Below are 25,346 nucleotides of genomic sequence, written 5' to 3'. Positions count from 1 at the left end.
GGGAGCTTTTATAAAGTGAAAAGCTCATGAACAGTCTTGCATATGAAATCGTGTGCACTGCTTCCTCATAAAGAGTGCTAGACAATACACCTGTTCTAATGGTCACAAAACGCTGCTTACAAAAAAAACATAAGTAATGTCTTTAAAATTTTCTGAAACATCTCAGAGGAAAGGTACAAATAAGGTTATATAGTACATCATATTTCTAGAAGAAAAGCAAGTACATTTACTCTTTCCTAAAAGTCCTGTATAAGCACGAAGCACTCACAGCTTTAACCTGTTAAGTACAGAGGCAAAATCTGGGTCAGCTGGAGGAAGCAATTACTGCTGATTCCTGAAGCTTCTTTGCGTGAGAAGGGAGCTCAGCACTGTAAACTATATGAAAGACAGGCTTATCGCTGTTAAAGAAAAACTATTCAGTGGCACTTGTTAAAGATGATAAGAAAGACTTTATTCAGCTCCACTGTGATAGGTACAGGGATTTTATAGTGAGGGACTGCTAAGGATCAACTCCAATATAGCATGGGCAAGTGGGCTTTTTTTTTTTTAGGATTTTATTTATTTATCTGACAGAGTGAGCGAGCACAAGCAGAAGAAGCAGCAGGCAGAGGGAGATGGAGACGCAAGCAGGCTACCCACTGAGCAGGAAGCCTAATGCGGGGCTTGAACTCAGGACCCTAGGATCATGACCTCAGCTGAAGGCAGATGCTTAACTGACAGAGCCACCAGGTGCCCAGAAATTGGGAATTTATAGCCAAGGAGCAGAGTAGCATTGGATAGAAAATTACTAACTGGAAATATCAGCGTTGAGGGGCGGTGTGGCTAAACAGATTCTCGCTGAATAAAGGCCAGGGTGATTAGAAATCATCTGGTGGATGGTAAAGAATAAGGAACCTGATCACATGCCCAGAGGGATCAGAAATGAGGGATGGGGGGAGTTCTTCCTAAAACCCAATTTTTTTTTAAGATTTTATTTATTTATTCATGAGAGACACAGAAAGAGAGAGGCAGAGACACAGGCAGAGGGAGAAGCAGGCTCCATGCAGGGAGCCCGACATGGGACCCGATCACGGGATCCCAGGATCATCCCCTGGGCCAAAGGCAGCGATAAACCATTGAGCCACCCGGGCTGCCCCTAAAACGCAATTTTACAGGGAAGTGGACTGATGTATCTAGAAGGTTCAACAGCCTGGCTAAAGTTTGGCAAGCAAAGAATGTTTGTCAGTTTCCCCTCTCGTTCAAGAAAAGAGCCATCCTTCTTTCATCCAAACAATATAAATCCATTTTTCTGTCTGGATGTCTTTTGTTCTTTAAGTACCAGCTGAATCATCTATTAGAATTCGGTACTAAAGAACATTTGCTGGATGCTGCTAGCATTAAGGCATTTAATGAGGACAGTTACAATGAAAATAAAAGAAAAACCTCTATAAAGAACTTATTAAACTCAACACCCAAGAAACAATCCAGTCATGAAATGGGCAAAAGACATGAACAGAAATTTCACCAAAGAAGACATACACATGGCCAACAAACACATGAGAAAATGCTCCCCATCACTTGCCATCAGGGAAATACAAATCAAAACCACAATGACATACCACCAAATTCTAGTGAGGATGGTGAAAATTAACAAGACAGGAAACAACAAATGTTGGAGAGGATGTGGAGAAAGAGGAACCCTCTTGCACTATTGGTGGGAATGTGAACAGGTACAGCCACTCTGGAAAACTCTGTGGAAGCCCCTCAAAGAGTTAAAAATAGAGCTACCCCATGACCCAGCAATTGCACTACTGGGGATTTACCCCAAAGATACAGATGCAGTGAAAGATCGAGACACCTGCACCCCAATGTTTATAGCAGCAATGTCCACAATAGCCAAATTGTGGAAGGAGCCTCGGTGTCCATCGAAAGATGAATGGATAAAGATGTGGTATTTATATGATGGAATATTACTCAGCCATTAGAAACAACAAATACCCACCATTTGCTTCAACATGGATGGAACTGGAGGGTATTATGCTGAGTGAAATAAGTCAATCTGAGAAGGACAAACATTATATAGTCCTATTCATTTGGGGAATATAAAAAATAGTGAAAGGGAATAAAGGGGAAAGGAGAGAAAATGATTGGGAAATATCAGTGAGGGTGATAGCACATGAGAGACACCTAACTCTGGGAAACGAACAAGGGGTAGTGGAAAGGGAAGTGGGTGTGGGGTTGGGGTGATTGGGTAATGGGCACTGAGGGGGGCACTTGACAGGATGAGCACTGAGTGTTATGCTATATGTTGGCAAATTGAACTCCAATAAAAAAAAAAAAATTAAAAAAGAAAATAAGGACAGCCCCGGTGGCTCAGTGGTTTAGTGCCGCCTTCAGCCCAGGGCCTGATCCTGGAGACCCGGATCGAGTCCCATGTCGGGCTCCTGGTGCATGAAGCCTGTTTCTCCCTCTGCCTGTGTCTCTGCCTCTCTCTGTGTGTGTGTCTCTCATGTCTCATGAATAAATAAATAAATAAATAAATAAATAAATAAATAAATAAATAATCTTTAAAAATAAAAATAAATAAATAAAATAAAAGAAGAACCAAGTTTCTGAATCCAGTGGGAAGCAGCCAAAGCTTTTAGATTTGGAGTTCTTGAAGCATGGTAAAGGATGGCATTAGCCATCTGACAAATCTTCTTGGTTGACAGTTTGAATGTCTCTGGTGATGGCATCAGGTGTTCTGGTGAACTTTCTGAATGGTCCATACAGCAGAAGGCAGGAAGGCTGCCCACATATGATCTGTTGTGATCAAATTTTTTTTTTTTTTTTGGAGTTTATATCAATTTGTCCAGCTTCAGCTTGCAGATCTTCAGGAAAAGGGTGGTCTTGATTCTCAATGATTCCAAGTCAGAAGGGAAAAAAACTGAAAATGTTAATTTGGAGAGCTGAAGCCAGCTATTGGAGGAAACTAGATTTTAGGATTTGGAAAAAAACTGGCAAAATGGGGGACCGCTGGGAGGCTCAGTTGGCTGAGCATCTGACTCTTGATTTCAGCTCAGGTCCTGATCTCAGGGTCATGAGATCAAGCCTCATGTCCGGCTCCATGCTCAGCACAGATTCTGCTTGCTATTCACTCTCTCCCTCTGCCTCTCCACTTGCTCACATGCACTCATTGTATCTCTATCTAAAATAAATAAATAAATCTTGGGGGGAAAACATAAAAATAAAAAACACCGGCAAAATGTGCAAGACAAGCCAGCAAAGGTACACTACAGTTTTCTACTGCAACAACAACAACAAAAAACTTCTACAGTTACCCTTATTTCTGTCAAAGATAATTCAAAGACTAATCTGCTTGCAAAGTAAGTCTAGTTTCATTACATCTGGTCTGATTATTTACATAAGTGCAGTAAAAATAGTGATTGACTGCATAGGCCCTTGTTTGAGTTTGATTTGCTGGAACATTTCATAAGGAATCTCAGATTGGACTTTTAAAAGCCTCTCAAGGCTGGGAAGCCGCATCAAGATCTCGCCACCAGATTTTGCCTGCATTCCCTATAGATATGGGAGAATTCTTCTCTTCTCAAGGTTCTCAAAATACCCTGAGGTTCCTGGACCTGCCAGAAATGAGCTTCCTTACTCATCTTTAAGACAGAAAGACATGTAGGCCAGATATAGGCTGATTTTGCCAAGGGGTGTGGTTTATGAACTTTGGCTCCTTATAGTCAACCTTAGTTCCTCAAAGCTGTCTGGACATATCTGATCTGATATCTATCATTCTCAAATATGACATTCCAGATAAAAACCTTGGTATGTAACTAAGGTTTCCAATGGCACCCGTTACAAGGAGAACAGATTCTCAAGGAACTTATGTAAATAACTATGCTGCCATGAAAATAAAAATATTCTCTAAGAGCTTTCAATCTCTGGAGGGCTCAGGTCAGAAGGAAAGACAGTGCTTCAGTTCTGTTTACCAAGGTATAAGTTACAAATTGCTGTTAAGTTGCACATAGCTTAAGAAAAGAGAAAGTTTTCCTTAAATTTAGAAAAAAAAGAAAGCATTAAAGAACCAGCAATGTTTCAAACAAAATGTTATAAAAAATTATAATCATCCTCATCTGTTCATTCAGGCTCATGTCATTGAGACTTGTTCTACTTAATCCTGGGTTAGCAGTCTTTAAGAATCCAACTATTTCCTCATTAGTTCTGGAAATTCTTACACAATCCAATGGCAGGTCTCAAAGTTTTCAAGTCATGCCATCAAGGACCATTCTAAGCGGTAGCTGGTTATAAGCACTTCCAGAGAAGAATCACAGTAAAATTATAACTGTCTCTGAACGACAAAACACTTAAAAATAATTGTGGTTAGGGGCGCCTGGGTGATTCAGGTTAAGCATCTGCCTTCAGCTCAAGTCATGATCCCAGAGTCCAGGGATCAGGCCCCAGGTTGGGCTCCCTGCTCAGTGGGGAGTCTGCTTCTCCCTCTACCCCTCCCTATGCTCTGGTGTATGTGTGTGTGTGTGTGTGTGTGTGTGTATGTGTCTCAAATAAACAAATAAAATCTTTAAAAAGAATTATTAAAAAAAAAAAGAATTATTGTGGTTAAAGATCTGATAGAGTTCATCATAATGCTATTGACAAGGACATTTTATTATTTCTGTGACATCAACTTAAAATAATAACAAAGTTATTGACAAATTTCTATGAATATCTTACAATTTCTATGAACAAATACAATATATACCTGTTACGTGTATATCCATACACATGTAACCTAAAAAAGTTTATCATCACCTATTTGACAAAGCTTCCCATTTAATTCAACATATCAAATAAACCTAAGTAGTAAAACATGTCTCTTTTTATTAGGAGAGAGACAAAACCTATGAGATTTTCCAAGGGTCATCTAGAAAAAAAGTTAATTTGAGGTCAAAAAGACTCCTCTCAGAGCTGACATGGAGTGGAAAAGTTGTCACAAAGGTTAGAAGATTTGATCATCTGTCTAAACAGGATCACAGGTTACTGGGAAACAATCCTTAGTTATCCATATTACCAGTCACAATTAAAAGATTTCAAAGACAAATACAGGAAGTTACCTAGTTATAAAAATTCTTACCCTCTTACTATTGAGAAGACCTGATTTTCATTAATCAAATGATCAAATCAATATGAAGCACAGGAAATTATTTTAAACACAAAATCTTGTTTTCCCAGGCATACTACTTAAAAGGTAAAGAAAAACAATCTTTCTTATAATTTTTTATTAAGACCAAACAAATAACCTAAGGAAAAGTTGGTTTTAACACAGAAAAAAAATAAATAATGATTTGATATCTATGTGCTATTGATACCAAGGCAAATTTAAAATAAATAAATAAATAAAAGCCATCTACGAAAAGCCCAGGGCAAATATCATTCTCAATGGGGAAACACTGGGAGCCTTTCCCCTAAGATCAGGAACAAGACAGGGATGTCCACTCTCACCACTGCTATTCAACATAGTATTGGAAGTCCTAGCCTCAGCAATCAGGCAACAAAAAGACATTAAAGGCATTCAAATTGGCAAAAAAGAAGTCAGACTCTCCCTCTTCACAGATCACATGATACTGTACGTAGAAAACCCAAAAGACTTCACCCCAAGACTGCTAGAACTCATACAGCAATTTGGCAGTGTGGCAGGATACAAAATCAATGTCCAGAAATCAGTGGCATTTCTATACACTAACAATGAGACTGAAGAAAGAGAAATTAAGGAGTCAATCCCATTTACAATTGCACCCAAAAGCATAAGATACCTAGGAATAAACCTAACCAAAGAGGTAAAGGATCTATACCCTAAAAACTATAGAACACTTCTGAAAGACATTGAGGAAGACACAAACAGATGGAAAAATATCCCATGCTCATGGATTGGAAGAATTAATATTGTGAAAATGTCAATGCTACCTAGGGCAATTTACACATTTAATGCAATCCCTATCAAAATACCACAGACTTTCTTCAGAGGGTTAGAACAAATTATCTTAAGATTTGTGTGGAATCCGAAAAGACCCCGAATAGCCAGGGGAATTTTAAAAAAGAAAACCATAGCTGGGGGCATCACAATGCCAGATTTCAGGTTGTACTACAAAGCTGTGGTCATCAAGACAGTGTGGTACTGGCACAAAAACAGACACATAGATCAATGGAACAGATTAGAGAATCCAGAAGTGGACCCTCAACTTTATGGTCAACTAATATTCGACAAAGGAGGAAAGACTATCCACTGGAAAAAAGACAGTCTCTTCAATAAATGGTGCTGGGAAAATTGGACATCCACATGCATAAGAATGAAACTGGACCATTCTCTTACACCATACACAAAGATAAACTCAAAATGGATGAAAGATCTAAATGTGAGACAGTTTCCATCAAAATCCTAAAGGAGAACACAGGCAACACCCTTTATGAACTTGGCCACAGCAACTTCTTGCAAGATACATCCATGAAGGCAAAAGAAACAAAAGCAAAAATGAATTATTGAGACTTCATCAAGGTAAAAAGCTTTTGCACAACAAAAGAAACAGTCAACAAAACTAAAAGACAACCTACAGAATGGGAGAAGATATTTGCAAATGACGTATCAGATAAAGGACTATAGTATCCAAGATCTATAAGCAACTTATTAAACTCAACAGCAAAGAAACAAACAATCCAATCATGAAATGGGCAAAAGACATGAAGAGAAATCTCACAGAGGAAGACATAGACATGGCCAAGAAGCACATGAGAAAATGCTCCACATCACTTGCCATCAGGGAAATACACAAATCAACCACAATGAGATACCACCTCACACCAGTGAGAATGGGGAAAATTAACAAGGCAAGAAACAACAAATGTTGGAGAGGATGTGGAAAAAGGGAAACCCTCTTGCATTGTTGGTGGGAATATGAACTGGTGCAGCCACTCTGGAAAACTGTGTGGAGGTTCCTCAAAAAGTTAAAAATAGATCTGCCCTATGACCCAGCAATTGCACTGCTGGGGATTTACCCCAAAGATGCAGATGCAATGAAACGCCAGGACACCTGCACCCCGATGTTTATAGCAGCAATGTCCACAATAGCCAAACTGTGGAAGGAGCCTCGGTGTCCATCGAAAGATGAATGGATAAAGAAGATGTGGTTTATGTATACAATGGAATATTACTCAGCCATTAGAAATGACAAATACCCACCATTTGCTTCAACGTGGATGGAACTGGAGGGTATTATGCTGAGTGAAATAAGTCAATCGGAGAAGGACAAACATTATATGGTCTCATTCATTTGGGGAATATAAATAATAGTGAAAGGGAACAGAAGGGAAGGGAGAAGAAATGTGTGGGAAATATCAGAAAGGGAGACAGAACATAAAGACTCCTAACTCTGGGAGGCGAACTAGGGGTGGTGGAAGGGGAGGAGGGCAGGGGGTGGGGGTGAATTGGTGACGGGCACTGAGGGGGGCACTTGACGGGATGAGCACTGGGTGTTATTCTGTATGTTGGCAAATTGAACACCAATAAAAAATAAATTTATTATTTAAAAAAAAAAAAAGGAAATATCAGAAAGGGAGACAGAACATGAGAAACTCCTAACTCTGGGAAACAAACAAGGGTAGTGGAAAGGGAGGTGGGCAGGGGGTGGGAGTGACTGGGTGACGGGCACTGGGGGGCACTTGAAGGGATGAGCACTCAGTGTTACACTATATGTTGGCAAATTGAACTCCAAAAAGAAATTAATTAATTAATTAATAATAAATAAATTAAATTAAAATTAAAACCTTACAAATAAATCCATCCAGTCTTGGCCAGCTTTGACCAGGAAAGAAAAGATTCCTTTTCCACAAAGCTTGTAAAAAATGTTTCTTATATCCGTTCAGTTTTTGTCCTACTCTTTTCTCATTCTGGAACATCAGTCCTTTCGCTTTACTACAAAATTACTCTTTTTTCCCTTAACAAAAACACATCCTTCATGCCTTATCTTACCAAAAATACATCTTACTTTCCTTGCATAGTTCTCTTTTTCCTTACCCTTATTATTCCTAGTGGTTTCATTTACATAATATTGACCATATTTTTAACCATCAGAAACCCAACTTTTCACTGAAAAGTAGGAAGCAGGCAATTGTAAACTCACATAGTACCACATAATCACATACTATCATACTATAACCAGTTTAAGAATATTATCATTTCATAATTCCTAGAGACATGTGTCTTTTTCATAGTATAATTTTATGTTTATTTACAGACTCAAATATTTTTAGCTTTTCTATATCATATTAAAAATGAGATGCTAAAGGTAAATAAAATTAATGTTCAGCAATTAATGCTTCAATATTTTCTCTAATTTGGAAATGAGATCTAAGTCAATACATATCCCTCATTAACTTAGTATACATTGAACATTTAAAGTTATGAAAAGGGATCCCTGGGTGGCGCAGTGGTTTGGTGCCTGCCTTTGGCCCAGGGCGTGATCCTGGAGACCCAGGATCGAATCCCACGTCGGGCTCCCGGTGCATGCAGCCTGCTTCTCCCTCTGCCTATGTCTCTGCCTCTCTCTCTCTGTGACTATCATAAATAAATAAATAAATAAATAAATAAATAAATAATTTTAAAAAAAAAATAATAAAGTTATGAAAAAGGTTTTTGAAACTATTTTTAAGGAGACCTATTATAAAACAGGATGATCACTGAGTTCATTTATACCGTTTTATCCCATTTATATCTATTTAATTTACTTGATCTTAATAATTCTGCTTGAATTACATGAAAACTTCATAAGACATTAACTAAACAAAGCTAACCATGCACATCTTAACTAATTTTTCCTATTAACAAGTCAAGCAAGTACAAAAAAAAAAAATTCACAGAAGCAAACAACCTAAAGAACCTACAAAGTTATACATACAATTTTTCCTTTTTAACTGCTGTGCTTGACATGCACTAAGCAATTCCTTTTATTAATACATTTTTTAGGTTAGATTTACAGTTTATAATCTTAAACATCCAGCAGAGATAATATAAATTTGTTTGATTAGTAAATGTAGGTAGAAAAAAAACTTTGTATCTAAATTACATATTTAATGCTGATAACTCTGAAATTGTCAGTTTACCAATAACTTTATCAGTAATTTTAAAGCTAACTTTATTTACCAAAGATTATCCCAAATCATGTGAACTTAAAAAAACAAAGATTAGGGTTAGCTTCTATATTTCTGAGTTTTAATTAAATTTATATTAAGTGTCACCACCCATAAGATCATGATCTGAGTCAAAATCATGAGCCAGACACCTAACTGACTGAGCCTCCCAGGCACCCCTCCTTTAAGGGATTTCTTAAATTAATTTCGTAATACCATCCAGAGGCGGGAAACTACCACACATCCATAACATACATATGTATAAACACATATAATACAGATACATACAAATAGAATCTTATAGCTTCCATTCCAAAATATTAGCCATAAGCCAGTAAAACAGTAATATGATCTCACTGGTTTATCTCCACCTTGCATTTTCATCCGAATTATGTTTGTGGCAAATGGACCAAGTTGAGGTGACCCGCCTACCAGTAACTGTGGAGACTTTAATTTTTTTTTTTTCTGTGCTATGACTCTTATGAAGGAAATCGATTACATTTTAGGGGAGTGACTGAGAAGACGTCTAAGCGCTGTTTGGACATTTCCAAAGTCCATGAGTAGACAAACTGTCCAACTCTATTCCAAATAGCTTTTTTTTCCTCTTCTGAGCCTCAGAGAGCTGCTTTCAGGGGTGCCTGGCTCCCTTGAGAGGCCCCAGTGGAGGCCAAGGTGCCTACAATTCCAGGGGCTATAGAAAGCAGAGGGGCTGAAATGGGAAAGGAAAGGTCAACAGGGTGGACAGAGGGTTGGAGGTAGCAGGGGCTGGAAGAGGTACATCTCAAAGAATTCAAAGAAACTAGAGGAAAGACTGAAGGTGATAAGAGGAGGAAGAAAGAGCAGAAGCAGAGGTATCGGGAGTCAAGATGGGAAGATCTCAAGTTTCCCAAAGAGGACAACGAAGTTCCAAATGACCCTTGGCAAAATTATGCCAATAAGGGAAAGGAAACGGGCCCGGCAGAAAGTCAGCAGGAATTGGAGAAAAAACCCAGATAGAATTTTTGATTCCCCAAAAACTTAACTACTAACAGCCCACTGTTGACCAGAAGCCTTACATAGTGGCCAATTAACACACATTTTACACATTGTATGTATCATATGCTATATCCTTACAATAAAGTAAGCCAAAGAAAATGTCACCAAGAAAATCATAAGGTGGTACCTGGGTGGTTCAGTCAGTTAAGTGTCCGACTTTGGATTTCAGCTCAGGTCATGATCTCAGGGTTGTAAGATTTGAGGCCCATGGTGAGCTCCACACTGGGCAGAGAATTTGCCTAAGAGAACCTGCCTTTGCTCTCTCCCTCTCCCTCTACCACTCTCCCCACCCTCCCCATCCTGTGCTAGCACTTTGTCTCAAAAAAAAAAAAAAAAAAAAAAAAAGGAAATCATAAGGAAATGAAAATACATCTACAGTATTGTACATATATTTACTGAAAAGAATCCACCTATAAGTTGACTCATTGGTTCAAATTCATATTGTTCAAGGATCAACTGTATTATTTTATTGACATAATTTTAATTAATTTACATCTCCTACAGAAAGAAAGAGAAGAAAATATTTAGACCTATTAGATATTTTTTTAAAGATTTTGTTTATTTATTTATTCATGAAAGACAGAGAAAGAGAGGCAGAGACACAGGCAGAGGGAGAAACAAGCTCCATGCAGGGAGCCCGATGTGGGACTCGATCCTGGGACTCCAGGATCACGCCCTGGGCCAAAGGCAGGCGCTAAACCACTGAGCCACCCAGGGATCCCCTATTAGATATTTTTTACATATTGACATTATTACATTATAGTGAAGCAAGATCCTTCAGGAATTTTGTGAGAATTAAATAAATAATATACCTAAAAGTACCTAATACAGTGCCTGGAATATAGAAAATGTTCAATAAATGCTAATGTCCATCAAATACAGTAGAAGGCTTCAGAAAGTCTGTCTGACAATATCTGCTGCACTGCCTGAAATTCTGCCAGAGCAATTCAAATCCTTTGGGTTAACATCCTCTTCTAGATAAAGTTTTCCTCAAACTTGAGGATGAACAAAACTCATCTGGAAAGCTTGTTAAAACACAGGTTGCTATGACACCTTCCAAAATTCTGGTTCATTCTAGGGTTAGTCCGGTGAATTTGCATGTCTGACAAAAACTCTCAGAGGCTGCTGAGAGGTTCCAGGCCGATGCTTCCTTAGAAACACTTTACATAAAAAAAAAAAAAAAAAAAAAGAAACACTTTACATCCCCTCATTCACACCTCATTGTAAATGGGCTTATTAGGTGGCTCTTTCCCTAGGATCTTTCGCTAAAGATATTGGAAGTTTTGCTGTATAAAGGGAAAGGGGGAAAGCCTGGGTAGCTCAGTCAGTTAAGTGTGTGACTCTTGGTTTTGACTTAGGTTATGATCTCAGAGTCATGAGATCGAGCCCCACATCAGGCTCGGCACACAGCATGGAGTCCGCTAGAGACTCTCTCCTTTTCCCTCCACCCCTCAAGCTTAGGCATGCTCTCTCTCTCTCTCCCTCTCTAAAAGAAATAAATAAATCTAAGAAGAAAGAAGAAAGAAAGAAGAAAGAAAGAAAAGAAAGAAAGAAAGAAAGAAAGAAAGAAAGAAAGAAAGAAAGAAAGAAAGAAAGAAAGAAAGAAAGAAAGAAAGAAAGAAAGAAAGAAAGAAAGAAAGAAAGAAAGAAAGAAAGAAGAAAAGAAAGAAAAAGAAAGAAAGAAAGAAGAAAAGAAAGAAAAGAAAGAAGAAAAGGAAAGGGGAGAGACAGGCCACAGGAAAGTAGATGACGGTGACTCACCATGGTTACAAACTTGGCATTTCAAAAAGACAGCCAAAGAATACAGATTACCAAAGTGGGATCAGGTGAAAATATATCAAAATGTGGAGAAAGGATTAAAAGGGAGAGGTAAGAGACTACTCTTGTGTCCCCTCTCCCTACTCTCAACCTTTGCAGAAAAACCTCATATGTTGAAGCCCTCATAGCCAATGTGGCTATATTTGGAAATGGAGCTAATAAGGAAGTGATTATGGTTGAAAAATGTCATAAGGGTGAGGTCCTCAGCTGACAAGATTGGTGTCCCTATGAGAAGACATATCAGAGAGCTTGCTCCTTCCACAGCCCCCACCCCCACCCATACCAAGAAAGCCATGTGAGCACAGCATGAGAAGATGGCCATCTGCAACTCAAGGGGAGAGACCCTCCAGACACCAGCCCAGCTGGCCCCTTGATCTTGGACTTCTGGTCTCCAGAACTGTGAGAAAATAAACTTCCTTTTTTTTAAGTCTGTGGTATTTTGATACGGCAGTAGTAGCAGATTGGCATAACTATTAAAGATTTCTTTGTCCCTGTTCAGTTGTTCCTTGGGCTGATCACAGTTAAAAAGTTTTCTTCTGAAATACAACTTTCTTTGACTTTAATATATTTTTCCTTGTTCTAATATTAATTGAAACCCAAAATAGTATGGCTTTTCCATACTACTACTCTTGTTTTTCTCATCTTTTTATTAATCTACTGAATAATATCTAGCTAAGTAGACTATTTAAATAAACAACTTAAAGCTTACTATCTTTAAAAACATACTATTTTTTAAACAAACTACCAAAAAGCCAAAGAAAATTAAATTTCTTACTTGTTCCTTTCCAAGTGAATAATATGCTCTTTTCCTTCAGCTTGAATGATATAAGACACCTAAATGCAGAGAAGGAAAAAAAAAAAAACCACAATAAAATACCATCTTATAAATTACTTTTCACAACTGGTATTTTATAAGACACTGGAAATTCCATCCTAAATAAAATCATTTGGCTCCAACTGAAATTGTTTTACAGAACCTTGTAACTACTTTTAAATAATAAAAAGATACTCTAGTCATCCCAACCTTCCTTTAAATAACCTATTGCAGAAATCATCTGATGTCCATCTAAACTCTCCTTAAATTCATTTATATTTCAGCTATAACTTCAGGAATTATTTCTGTGAAATCTGGCCATGTACTACCTACAGTGTAAAACCTTTTGTTTAAGTGAAGTGAATTTCTTAGTTTCAAGAGACTGTCTCTAGTTCATTACCCAAAAAGTTGAAATTCATGCACTCATGATTTCATATCTTCACACAGCTTACCACATTTCATCACTTCTGATTAAATTTATCCCCTTCAAATGAACATCTCTGAAATCAGGATGCATCATACAGAGGCCCAGCAGTCGAACAGGACTCTGTTTCTTTCCTTGTTAGTGGTGTATTATACGATGGTGTGCCTTACAACTGACAGTATTTGAGTCAATGAATTGAGGTAAAATAACCTGCACTTACTCTCAAGTTCATGGGTCCCTCTTCTCTACCCCAAACAACATCCCCAGCAACTCACCACTTCATTAGTCAGAAGCACTTAATGTGATCACTAGAACTATGAGATTCCACTCTGCCTTAACTCTAATAAAAGAAAAAGTCATAGAGGAACTAAATAAATAATATCAGAAGTGTCCTCTGATTTTCCTTACTGTTTCTGGACTCTAGGGTAACATTTTGCCAAGGAATAGTATGATTCCCTTCTTGTAGGGCTCACTAAAAGCCCACTTCTAACACCTCCACAAAGTGACAAATCCTGGTGCTCTATTTCCACAACCTGAGTGTGAGCTGTGATCTACCTTGATCTCAACGTAGGCATCAAAAATACCAAGCTCCTAGGTACAACCTTCCAGTGACAAAATAAGTAAGACAACGGAGATGAGAAGTACAGCATAGGGAATAGAGTCAATAAGGTGGTAATAATATTGTTTGGTGATTTCACTCATCATGGTGAGTATATGCAGAGAACTACTGACTCATTATACTGTACATCTGAAACTAATATAACATTGTATGTTAATTGTACTTCAATAAGAAAATAATCAAAATTAAAAATAAAACAAAAGAAAGGAAAGAAAACCACCACCACCAAGCCCCTTCCATTGTCAGTTTTGGCATGTGCTGTTCTATCCTTTTTGACCGTGGCCAATCATAGGATATAAAAGCACCTCTGTCATATGATCTGAGAAGAATTCTGAAGAGTCTGAGAATTATTTTGTGATACTATATTCCTTCCCCAAATATCTGCCTGGATTGCTCATTCCCCTGCTTCTGGTCTTTACAGAAGGGTCAGCTTCTCAATAAGGCTTTCCCAGTCTGCCTTATTAAAACCACAAACCCTCTAACCCCATCCCTACCCTCACTTCCAGCACTTACTATCCACCTTCCTGGTATAATTTTCTCAAGAACTGTAAGTAAACCATATTATTAATCTATAATATTTGTCTATTGTCTCCTCCCCCCATCGCCATCCCACTAGTATGGAAAACTCCCTAAGAACATGAATTTTATGTTTTGTTCACTGCCATGTCTCCAGTGCCCAAACTGCTTCAACTTCTCCAAATATTTATCAGGGCACATGAATAACATTTATTATGATCACATACATTTATGATACAACACTGATGCAGATAAAGTCACAGACACAATAAAGTAGAAAGCATAGTCCCTGTGCTAAAAAGTGAAGAAAAGGAGGAAAATAATGAAGCAAGTACACATTCATTCTATTCTAAGGCAAAACATAATCAAATGGTAGAATGTCCAGTTCAAAACAAAACCAAGGAAGAATTATATATTGTAAGGCCATTTATTCCTTACTTATAGAGAAGAACTAGAGTTGAATGATCTACTCGACTAGTGGCAGTACTCAGAGGGAGGGCTAAATTAAAAGCTCCCAACTCTAAACTCCAGCGTTCTTTTTACAAGGCCCTCCCTACACAATGTACAAGCAGCCTTCTATTTATGGATATACCAGCAGTTCAACAATAATAAGCTAAATTCTATCCTTCATTACCTATTACTGTTAAATTATAATAAAGTTAAATTATACTTCCGTAAAGTTGAAGAGTTTGCAAAATCAATTGAATTCCAAATGTATTATTTCTGAACTTTACAGTAGGAAAAAATAGTATAAAAAATAATTTTTGTGCATTGGTTACCCCATTAACAGCACAATAATGTTTCTTCTGATATGGAGATAGAACTCACTTTTGAATAAACATTCCCATATGTGAAATATATACATATAACACACTATTATTTTCCAGAGTCTGTAAAGATATAGTGTGATGTATTCTACCTATCATAAACTAAGAGAGATTAATTTTTATTGTTATGAAAAGACCACTGTAACCTTCACCAGTGAGAAAAAGGTTAGAAATCTATATAATCAGCATCCTATCCTGGCCATAGAATTTAATTTAACTATCTCATTCTGTTATGTTTCAAGGTAACTATTCGTCTTTTTTAAAAGCTAATGATCGGGATCCCTGGGTGGTGCAGCGGTTTGGTGCCTGCCTTTGGTCCAGGGCGCGATCCTGGAGACCCGGGATCGAGTCCCACGTCGGGCTCCCGGTGCATGGAGCCTGCTTCTCCCTCTGCCTGTGTCTCTGCCTCTCTCTCTCTGTGTGTGTGTGACTATCATAAATAAATAAATAAATAAATAAATAAATAAATAAATAAAGCTAATGATCAATATATCACTTACTAGAATAATGCACCATATATATGGTGGTGTGCTCTTCACTGGCCAACACAATCCCTGCTGAAAATGACAGTCATCTTTTAAAGAAAAGTAAAATTTAAATACATACATTCTTTTCAAAAGATAACTTGCCTGTTCTGAATAGGGCCTAGGGGCTTCTCTTCGTTCTCTAGTTAATCTCCAAGGAGTTATAATTTCATAAGAAGAGAGATGTGAGGTCTGTTGAAAGCCTACAGAAAAGGGAATAAACATTATATAACAAGTGAATGTGAAAAACCAAATGGTACCAAAATGTAATGGAAATCAAAAGCTGAGTGCCCAAATCACAGAAAAATCATGTGACATTCATATACATGTATGTATGTATATATATTTTTTACACAAAAAGAAGCAATATACCCGATAAGTATGAAGGGGAAAATATACTGCCTTAGAAAGGATGTAAATCTTCACAGTATAAACACAGCAATCATTTTCAAACAATTTTTTGCCATAAACTTCATTAACCCTTTTTCTTAAATCTTAAGGTATATACAGAAGAAAGAAAAAAAAAGACATGCTTTGGTGGGGAAATGGGAAGAAGGCATGTGGAGCCTAGCACTGTGCACTCATCTCCCATTTTCCATCCTCACCCATGACTGACACTCCTTGTGATGGTATTGGAACACTTATGAAACAAAGACAATCAGAGGGATATGTTGCTTTCAATGCCTGATAGATTAACTCTAATAAATATACATGTACCAATGTAGCAATTAAAATATATTCCTGCCACTAATGTGTCCTATAAACAAAAACTTCCGATAAAATTTATTAACAGTGAAGAACTCAAACAATCATGCAGAAATACTCCCAATCCAATCCTGTTCAGTGGAATCATATCTAAGTGGAGCTTGGGTTCCAAAGTCCTCATGTGAGCAAAAATGGAGTATAATCAAAATTGCCCCAGTAAATCCCTTAGGAAAACATTAGAGACTTTTACACAAAGTCTCTCAATAAAAATTTTTTTTTTAATTTTTAAAAAAAGTCTCTCAATATACCCAACACAGTATCTCTTCCAGCATCATTGCTGACGGCATGCCAATTTTGGCAGTGAACTTGATGAAGTAGGTGGTCAGTAACCACCTAAGGACCATGGATGAAAATTCCATATCTCTATATGTCTGTATATATCTAAACAGTATTCAGTATGAGGAGGCTTAAGACTAGCACACACAAACAGGAAGATTGAGGGAAGAAAAGACATTTTCACTCAGTGGATCTATTCCATCGTGATAATCCTTCAAACAAGTTTGGTACACTTACTCATGATATTTATGTTTACTTCTAACATTTTATAGTCTTACATATATGCAATACAATATATTTCATAAATGCTATACTGCAGAGTTGATTAAAGTGAAAAGTAAAAGTCTCTCCTTCATCCCACTCCCTACAGGTAACTACTTTAAAACATTTGTATTATAGAAAATTTTAAACATACACAACAGCAGAGAGAAGACTAATGAACTCATGTGTACCCATTACCCAACTTCAACGTAATTTCATACGTATCCCCTCCCTCAAACACACACTGGATTATTTTGATGCAAATCCTAGGCATCATATAATTTTGTCCATGAATATTCTGAATCAATGTCTAAGACACAAGGACTTTAAAAAGAAACCTTATCCACGGTATGGTTATTACACATAAAAAATACTAACAATAATTTCTTGGGATCATCAAAATTCCCTGATTATTTCAGAATTTGTTTTTTTCTCCATTGATTTGTTGAATTAGGATCCCAACAGGTCCATGCATTTTATAAGTCTTTAACTTATGGAAGTCCCTCTTCCCTTCCTACCCCCTTTTGGGTATTTATTTGTGGAAGAAATTCCACTTGATGAAATTATCTCATACACTGATCCACTGAGTGAAGAACGTGTCTGTTCTTCCCTCAGTCTTTCTGTTTGTGTATGCTAGTGTTAAGCCTCCAGAATGTGGTTTAGATATAAACAGACAGAGAAAGATATGGAGCACTGAGATAAGGACTTGGGACTTATTTCCTGTACCCCCTACTATGTCTGTATTGTTCAAATGTTTTTACAATGAATAATTCATAATCTTACTTCTGAAATTATAAGGAGGAAAAAAATAGTAGTCCTTCAATACAAAAGCATAACCATTTAAAGTACTGATTATCTAGCATCTCCCAAAGCTCCTTCCTTTTCATTAGCCTTACTAACCTCACACCTAGAAGACTACCATTCCTTCTTGCTCTGTCTCCCAACTCCCACTCTCCTCCTTTGGCACCAACCTGTGTGCTCATTCACTCATTCATTGTTTATGTCCCTCAGATTTCTCAAATACAGATTAAAATGAAGCATTTACAGCTAACTTTCTCCAAGATATCATTGTAGATAAAAAAAAAGTCTATAATCTCATCTAGTTTGGGATTTTAAAAGATATATTAGGAAAACATATTGTATCCTATCCAATACAATATATATCATACTACAATTTTCAAATTCATTACTCAGTTTTAAACCCATTATGTCTTTATAATATGGCATATTATACTACCTAAGTGTGGCTTTCAGTCACTAAATAAAAACCTCAGAAAGGACTCCATTACTCACAAAAGTGACCATGGTCTAATCCAAGGCATCTTTACAACATATTATGATAAAATATCATTCAGATATTTGGAGTTGTTCATTGGGAACCGTGTCAAAAGAAATCCACGGCCTTAATAGATACAGGCTTTAAATCACTAAATAGAGTATCCTTAATCCCATTTTAACTGGAAACAGGACTACTCTTTCAACCAGAATAAACCTCCAATGATCTTTGTTGTTTTCAAATTCTTAAAAATACAAGTTTCAATATTACCTTAATTTTACTCTGGATCATAATAATCTGTTCAACTACTAGGACAGGCACTGTGATGTTACAGAACCGGACTCTTGGGCTCTCTGGGCAACAGAAACTGACAAGAAGCCAAACAGGAATTTTCATGCAAGGCTTTTATCAGGGGCTTCTGCTGGAGCAAAAGGCAGATAGCATAAAGCAAAGTGTCCTTGGCCTGGCTCCCTGAACAATGGCCAGGGAAAGTTTTAAAAGTGGCTGAGGCAGGAAAGGAGTGACATCCAGGCATGTAGGGTCAGGGAAACACAGGAAGTTGGGCCCACAGGCACACCTGACAAACCATGCTTCAAACGAGGTAGGTTTTATTTGCATGTTAGTTTCCACCTCTGGGCATAATTTTTAGCATTACATTGAGGAGAAAAGTCAGCAATAGATCAGAGCTGGGATCTATTTGGCTCTGACTGGTCTGCTCTGGTTTTTGTAGGAGCACACCTGCTATAAATTGGGTCCTGGAGCTTGTTTCTAGCTTGCGGCTTCTGGCTTCCTGATCACGTGCAGTCACCTGCAAGCTGGACTAGAGAAATGCCTTATTGCCTTTGGTGTTCCAGGCGGTCTGAGTTTTTTGCAAGTTCCTGTTCTGTCCCAAGTGGTGCAAACAGTTGACAGGAATAAAATTATTTTAGTGGGTAAGAGATTAGACGCTTTGTGTGACAAAAAGTAAATCATTGTCTACATTGATTTGCAACTTCCTGTGACTCTAGAATTATTTCAAGCTAAAAAGCTTTTTAAATAAATCATTATAGTCAAGGATATATACACGAACAGGTTCAGGCAACAATTAACACTAGAAGCTAAACAACTCAAGTTTTTTTAATCACAACTCAGAAGAAACATCATTGAGAAAAAGACATGTCTCAGAAAAGAGAACTACAACTGGGCAGACAGATATTTGAAGAGTTTTCTTTTTTTTTTTTTTTTTTTAATTTTTATTTATTTATGATAGTCACACAGAGAGAGAGAGAGGCAGAGACACAGACAGAGGGAGAAGCAGGCTCCATGCACCGGGAGCCTGACGTGGGATTCGATCCCGGATCTCCAGGATCGCGCCCTGGGCCAAAGGCAGGCGCCAAACCGCTGCGCCACCCAAGGATCCCCTGAAGAGTTTTCAAATTGAAACATTAAATGACTTTATAGTGTTATACAGCTAGTTTCAGGCAGGGTCTGAAACCATGGATCTTTTCTGTGAGACTGTTAGTAAAGAATAACAATTCAATATAGGAAAATAGGAATAACAATCCAATATAGGAAAATAAAATAAGATATAGGAAAGTAAGGTACAACAATATTCTGTTTTTCTCATTTTAAAAGAGAAAAACAACACAATTAATCATTTATTTTTAATAAGATCTTCAAAATTATAGCACCCAAAAATAACCTCTGTATGTCGAGCCGTTATTCCAATCTTGACTTCTTGGTTTTAAAATCCAAGGATCTGGGCAGCCCCGGTGGCTCAGCGGTTTAGAGCAGCATTCAGCCCAGGGTGTGGTCCTGGAGAACCAGGATAGAGTCCGGTGTCGGGCTCCCTGCATGGAGCCTGCTTCTCCCTCTGCCTGTGTCTCTGCCTCTCTCTCTCATGAATAAATAAATAAAAGCTTTTTAAAAAATAAAATAAAATCCAAGGATATTTCTGAATGCCAAAGGGAGTTCTTGAACATCATAAGAAATATACATATTTTCTCCCAAATTCCCTTTTTTTTTTAAATTCCAAATAATAGCAACCTTCTCATGGGAACTAAATAACATGTTTCCCATGTTACTAGAAAGGAAGTACATTACATGCACATTATTTGTATAAGGCTTCAGCCTCAGCACTGCTGACATTTGGGGCCAGAAAATTCTTTGCTGTGGGGGGCTGCCTTCTGCAATGCAAGGTAGCTTTCATGGCTTCTACCCACTAGATGCCAGAAGAATCATCAGTGTGACAACTAAAAATATCCCCCAGATATCTTCTGGGGGCAACACTGCCCCCAGTTGAAAACCACTACAGATATGGTTCACAATGAAAATTAAAATCTTAGTACAGTCAACTAGACAGAGAATACAAATTTGTGATTTTAGATTTGACAAAATAAGCACACCATCAAAAATCACATTATTAGGAAGCATGGGCTGGAGATAAAAATAAGAGCTGAAACATGAAACTTAAAAGAGTCTTCAACTTCACGAAAGAAAGGAAAGGGTGTTAGCTGCACTTCTTTCTTCCTCTAACTCCTTAGATCTTTTCATAAACTGTGTTTGGAGAAAGTTTAAGTATATGTTTCATAATAGTAACTAGAGTAGAAGGAAACAAGTTAAAAGAACTCTACTTAATTGCAAAGCAAACAAATGTGAACTCTCAGCCATGGGCTTTTCTCCTTTCCTTCCTGCCTATTATGTAAACAATTAGCCACCTTTAAATACTTTCACTATAGAAGATAAACTTGAATTCCACATACAGCATGAATAAAATAATTTTGTTGCCCGAATTATTTTAAAAGAGAAATTACTGCAATTAGACCCATAAAACCCTGTTACTTTGAACCACAGAGTTCCATTGCATTCACAAGATCAATCCCAAATAAATACATATCATTTATTAATAAGTATATTCAAAAATAATTATAATTTCCACTGCTATGTCCTACCTTCTTACATTTTTTGAGTGTTATAATTTTTTTACATTTACCTCTATTCATATTTAAAAAGAAATAGAGCTTTTGCTGTTGTTCATTTTTTTAAAAAAAAATTTTTTTTTAATTTGTATTTATTTATGATAGTCACAGAGAGAGAGAGAGAGAGGCAGAGACACAGGCAGAGGGAGAAGCAGGCTCCATGCACCAGGAGCCTGACGTGGGATTCGATCCTGGGTCTCCAGGATCGCGCCCTGGGCCAAAGGCAGGCGCCAAACCGCTGCGCCACCCAGGGGTCCCTGTTGTTCATTTTTTTAAGCGCCCCTTTGGGAAAACCACCAACCACTTACAAGATTTAATTCCCTTGAGAACTTAAGTTCTTCTAGCAAGGAATTTCAGTTTCTTGAGACAAAGGACGATACCTTATAAGTGTGTCTATATATATATATATATATATATATATATATATATATATATATATATATATCTATCTATCTTATGGATCATGTGTTTCCTGCCCTGGTACAGTTAAGTTTCAATGACTACATGTTGAATAAATGACTTATCTTTACAGCCATACATAACAGATCTCCTAATTGTTATTTATCATGTACAATCTGAATTAAGCTTTATTTTTATGATTAATATCTTTTATATCAATTCTCCAGAAATCCACATGGTTCACGCATTTGTCATTTTAATGGCAATGCTCTATTTCATTGTATGGCTCTGCCATAGACTGCTTAGCCACCCCTCTCAGGTAGGTGGGATCACAGCTTCTATTAACAACAGGATTCTAATGTATCAGTGAAGCCAATGGAGCAGGTTCTCCAGGGGTGTACTTGCATGAGGGTTCTAAGGAGCTCCTTTAAAGGGAAGGGGGGACCTCCTAAAATGAGTTAAACCATGAAAAATCTCCTTAAAAGAAAAATGTGCCAAAGGAAAAAAAGGCATTTCCCATACACTATCCTACAGTATGACAAATATCTGGCAGTGGCATCATGTCTACTTATTATAAACTAAAATACTCTAATTCTTATATTAAGATAAACATAAACAAATACAAAACAATTGTATATTTAACAACTGACCAAATTAAATGAACTTTTCAGATTTCCTAGCTCATTCTTAACAGTTCTGATTCAAGCAGTACCCCACATGTGATCACTTCAGAAAAATGGCTTGACAAAAATAACAATGTCACAAAAAAAATACAATAAAATAACAATGTCACAAAATGAGAAATAAACTAGAATAATTTCAACATACAAAAAAGACTGTACAATTCAAAGTGATACTAAGAGGACCAGACTTATTTTTGAGGCAGTCCTATTACACTGAGTCAAAGGATGGCATAACTCCAAGAATCTGAGATATACTACATATCAAAAGGAAAAAAATATCATGAGGCTATCCATGTCATATATTTGAGGTTGTACATATTCCAAGAAAAAGCTTTCAGTTACTTAGAGCTTCCATCTTCAGGGAAATTCCATAATAAACCAGGATTTTTCACAAAAAAAACAAATATAAAGTCAACTTTAGTGAAATAAAATTTAAAATTCTTTTTGAAAACTGTCTTGAATTCAGTGACTTGTTTTGTATATATTTTAATTATGTTTTATTTTTCACTTAGAAGTTGAAAGCCAAACTACCTTAAAACTTAGAAGACTACATTGTACTATACAGCAAAACACAAAGATATCAAATTCAAATAATTTGCTGGCACCCAAGAATTAGTATGGACTTAAGCTCTTACTACGTATTTGTTTTATAGTGATTCACCATGAGTAAGCTTTAAAACTCAATGTCTTTAGAAGACTAGTCTTAAAAAAAAAGAAGAAAGAAAGAAAGAAAGAAAGAAAGAAAGAAAGAAAGAAAGAAAGAAAGAAAGAAAGAAAGAAAGAAAGAAAACCTAGGTCTGCACCATAATTCACTACCTTAAAAGAGAAAATCTGAAAAGGTTTCATGCTCAATTCCCTTTGTTATTTTTTCCACAATGATATAAAGTTACCTTTGTCAGTCTCAGTTTGCTGGGGTTTTTTTAAGTTTACTGTAAGTGTCAGCCCTTTGGAATTTATACTGCATTTCCTCTTTGAGACAGTGTTATAAGTGGTAGTAAAGAGCCTACCAAAACCTATTCAACTTCTAGTGTAACTAATGTGTGGATAGTACTTATTGAGTCCTCAAATTCCTGCTCATTAGCAGAAAATGTTTCAGTGCATGTTTTAAACATCCTGTATTGCAAAAATTTAGTCAGCTGATTTTGGAGGAACATTCCCCTAGAGAAACATGAGTTGACTCACTGCTCACTATTACAAAAGCCTCTCAACTGGTCTCTCCCAGCCTCCAGTCTCTCCCTCCTGTATTCTGTCCTCCACTGCTTTGCCAATTACCTTAATCGAAAATCTAGTTATGTCATACCTGTATTTTCTTTTTTTTTTTTTAAGATTTTATTTGTTTGAGAGAGACATACAGATAGTGACAGAGATAGCGAGAGAGAGCATGAGAGGGGAGGAGAGGGAGAACCAGGCTTCCCACAGAGCAGGGAAGCCCCAATGTGGGGCTCCATCTCAGGACCCCAGGGTCATGACCTAAGCCAGAATCATGATCTGAGCCGAAGGCAGGCGCTTAACCAACTGAGCCATCCTGGAGCCTGTGTCATATGTTTAATGTTTAAAAACATTTTTTTCCCGAAGAACTTCCCATAGGTAAAGTCCAAACCCCTCAGCATGGAATAGAAGGCTCTACCCAACCAGTACCAACCTACCTTAGCTTCTTCCTTGCCTCCCCTTTCATACAACCACCTGCAGACATTCTCTTCATTCCCTAACAAGTCATGTGCTTTCATCCCTCCATACTTTTGCAAAAGAACACTTTCTTCTCCTTAGAACACACTCCTATCCTTTGACTTGAACACTCCCTGATGTAGATGACTTCAAATACTGCTTATACTATAAAACCTCCCCAAGGTTTTATATACCTCCCAGAAAGACTTAGCACACCTTTTGCCCTTCTATAAGCATTAAGCATGGTGAATACAGGAACTCGATAAATGTTGACTAAAGTGTGAAGAAAGCATACCTACGCTTAAATGAAGGATTGGCCAGAAACTGTTAAAGTCATGGTTAAAAACCCTAAGGATATTCTAGGGGTGCCTGGTGGCTCAACTGGTTAAGCGTCTGCCTCAGCTCAGGTCATGATCTCAGGGTCCTGGGATGGAGCTCCCTTCTGGCTCTCTACTCAACAGAGTCTGCTTTTCCCTCTGGCTCTGCCCTTCCCCCCACTCGTGCTCTCTCTCGCACCCTGTCTCAAAATCTTAAAATAAAAAAATATATATATACGGATATCCCATTCACCTATATGCAAGTATCCAATACACAAGCTTTAAAAATACAGTCTTATTTATATTTGTAAACACAAAGAATCATGGATCACTAAAACTCCAAATGTATAATATACTTCACTTTACAGATTGATAAATGTTAACCATCTATGTAAAGCACAGCAAAAACAGTGTTAACCAGAAAAGATACAGTATCTTCCCATTCAATGAAGTTTTAGTATTTAGAGCTTCAGAATTCCAATTGGGAGACAAATTTATTTAAAAAAAAAAAAACGAAAAAATGTAATTAGTTTCCTGAAGGTCAGTAGTCCTACACTGAAATCTTCTATCATCACCTTTGAAATATCTCTCAAGGCAACCTTTGGTAAAAACCCTCATTCTCTATCATACTTCACGTCTAATAAAGAAAATAAGAACTATGTAAACAATTTAATGCAAGAGCCAAAATAAACGAAGCTGTTTCCAGAAAGAAGCTAGTGTTAGTTTGTTTCCACTACGTTTGGGCATCTCCAGTATAAATACCTTACACATTCAAAGGAAGTTTCACAATTCAAAAGCGGTCTCACATCAATGATTTAATTCTCACGATAATCCCATGATCTAAGCAGAGCAGGGATTATTTTTACGGATTTAAGACATTACGAACCCAGTAAAAATGCAGATAAAAGACTCCTTGGATATAGACACATAGCACTTGGCTTCCAAAAAGAAACACTCTTTACTGCAACAACAAAATGGCCCAAGACAAACGAGCAACCCCCCTTTACTCCATCACTAAATGTAGTG

General features: G+C 37.2%; 1 protein-coding gene across 1 annotated transcript in view; it reads right to left on the bottom strand.

The window, feature by feature from the left end:
* ADAM9 (ADAM metallopeptidase domain 9) overlaps window positions 1-25,346 on the bottom strand; it is a 137,957-nt gene that overhangs the window by 111,769 nt on the left and 842 nt on the right. Inside the window, exons 2-3 of the mRNA XM_077849229.1 lie at window positions 15,827-15,924; window positions 12,773-12,831 (exon numbers count right to left, since the gene is read on the bottom strand). Of these exons, the coding sequence (XP_077705355.1) occupies window positions 12,773-12,831; window positions 15,827-15,924 (157 nt within the window). The remainder of the gene's footprint in view (window positions 1-12,772; window positions 12,832-15,826; window positions 15,925-25,346) is intronic.

Source organism: Canis aureus, chromosome 15 (assembly GCF_053574225.1).
Source record: "Canis aureus isolate CA01 chromosome 15, VMU_Caureus_v.1.0, whole genome shotgun sequence".
NCBI lineage: Eukaryota > Metazoa > Chordata > Mammalia > Carnivora > Canidae > Canis > Canis aureus.
This window is presented reverse-complemented; position numbering and strand designations above follow the sequence as displayed.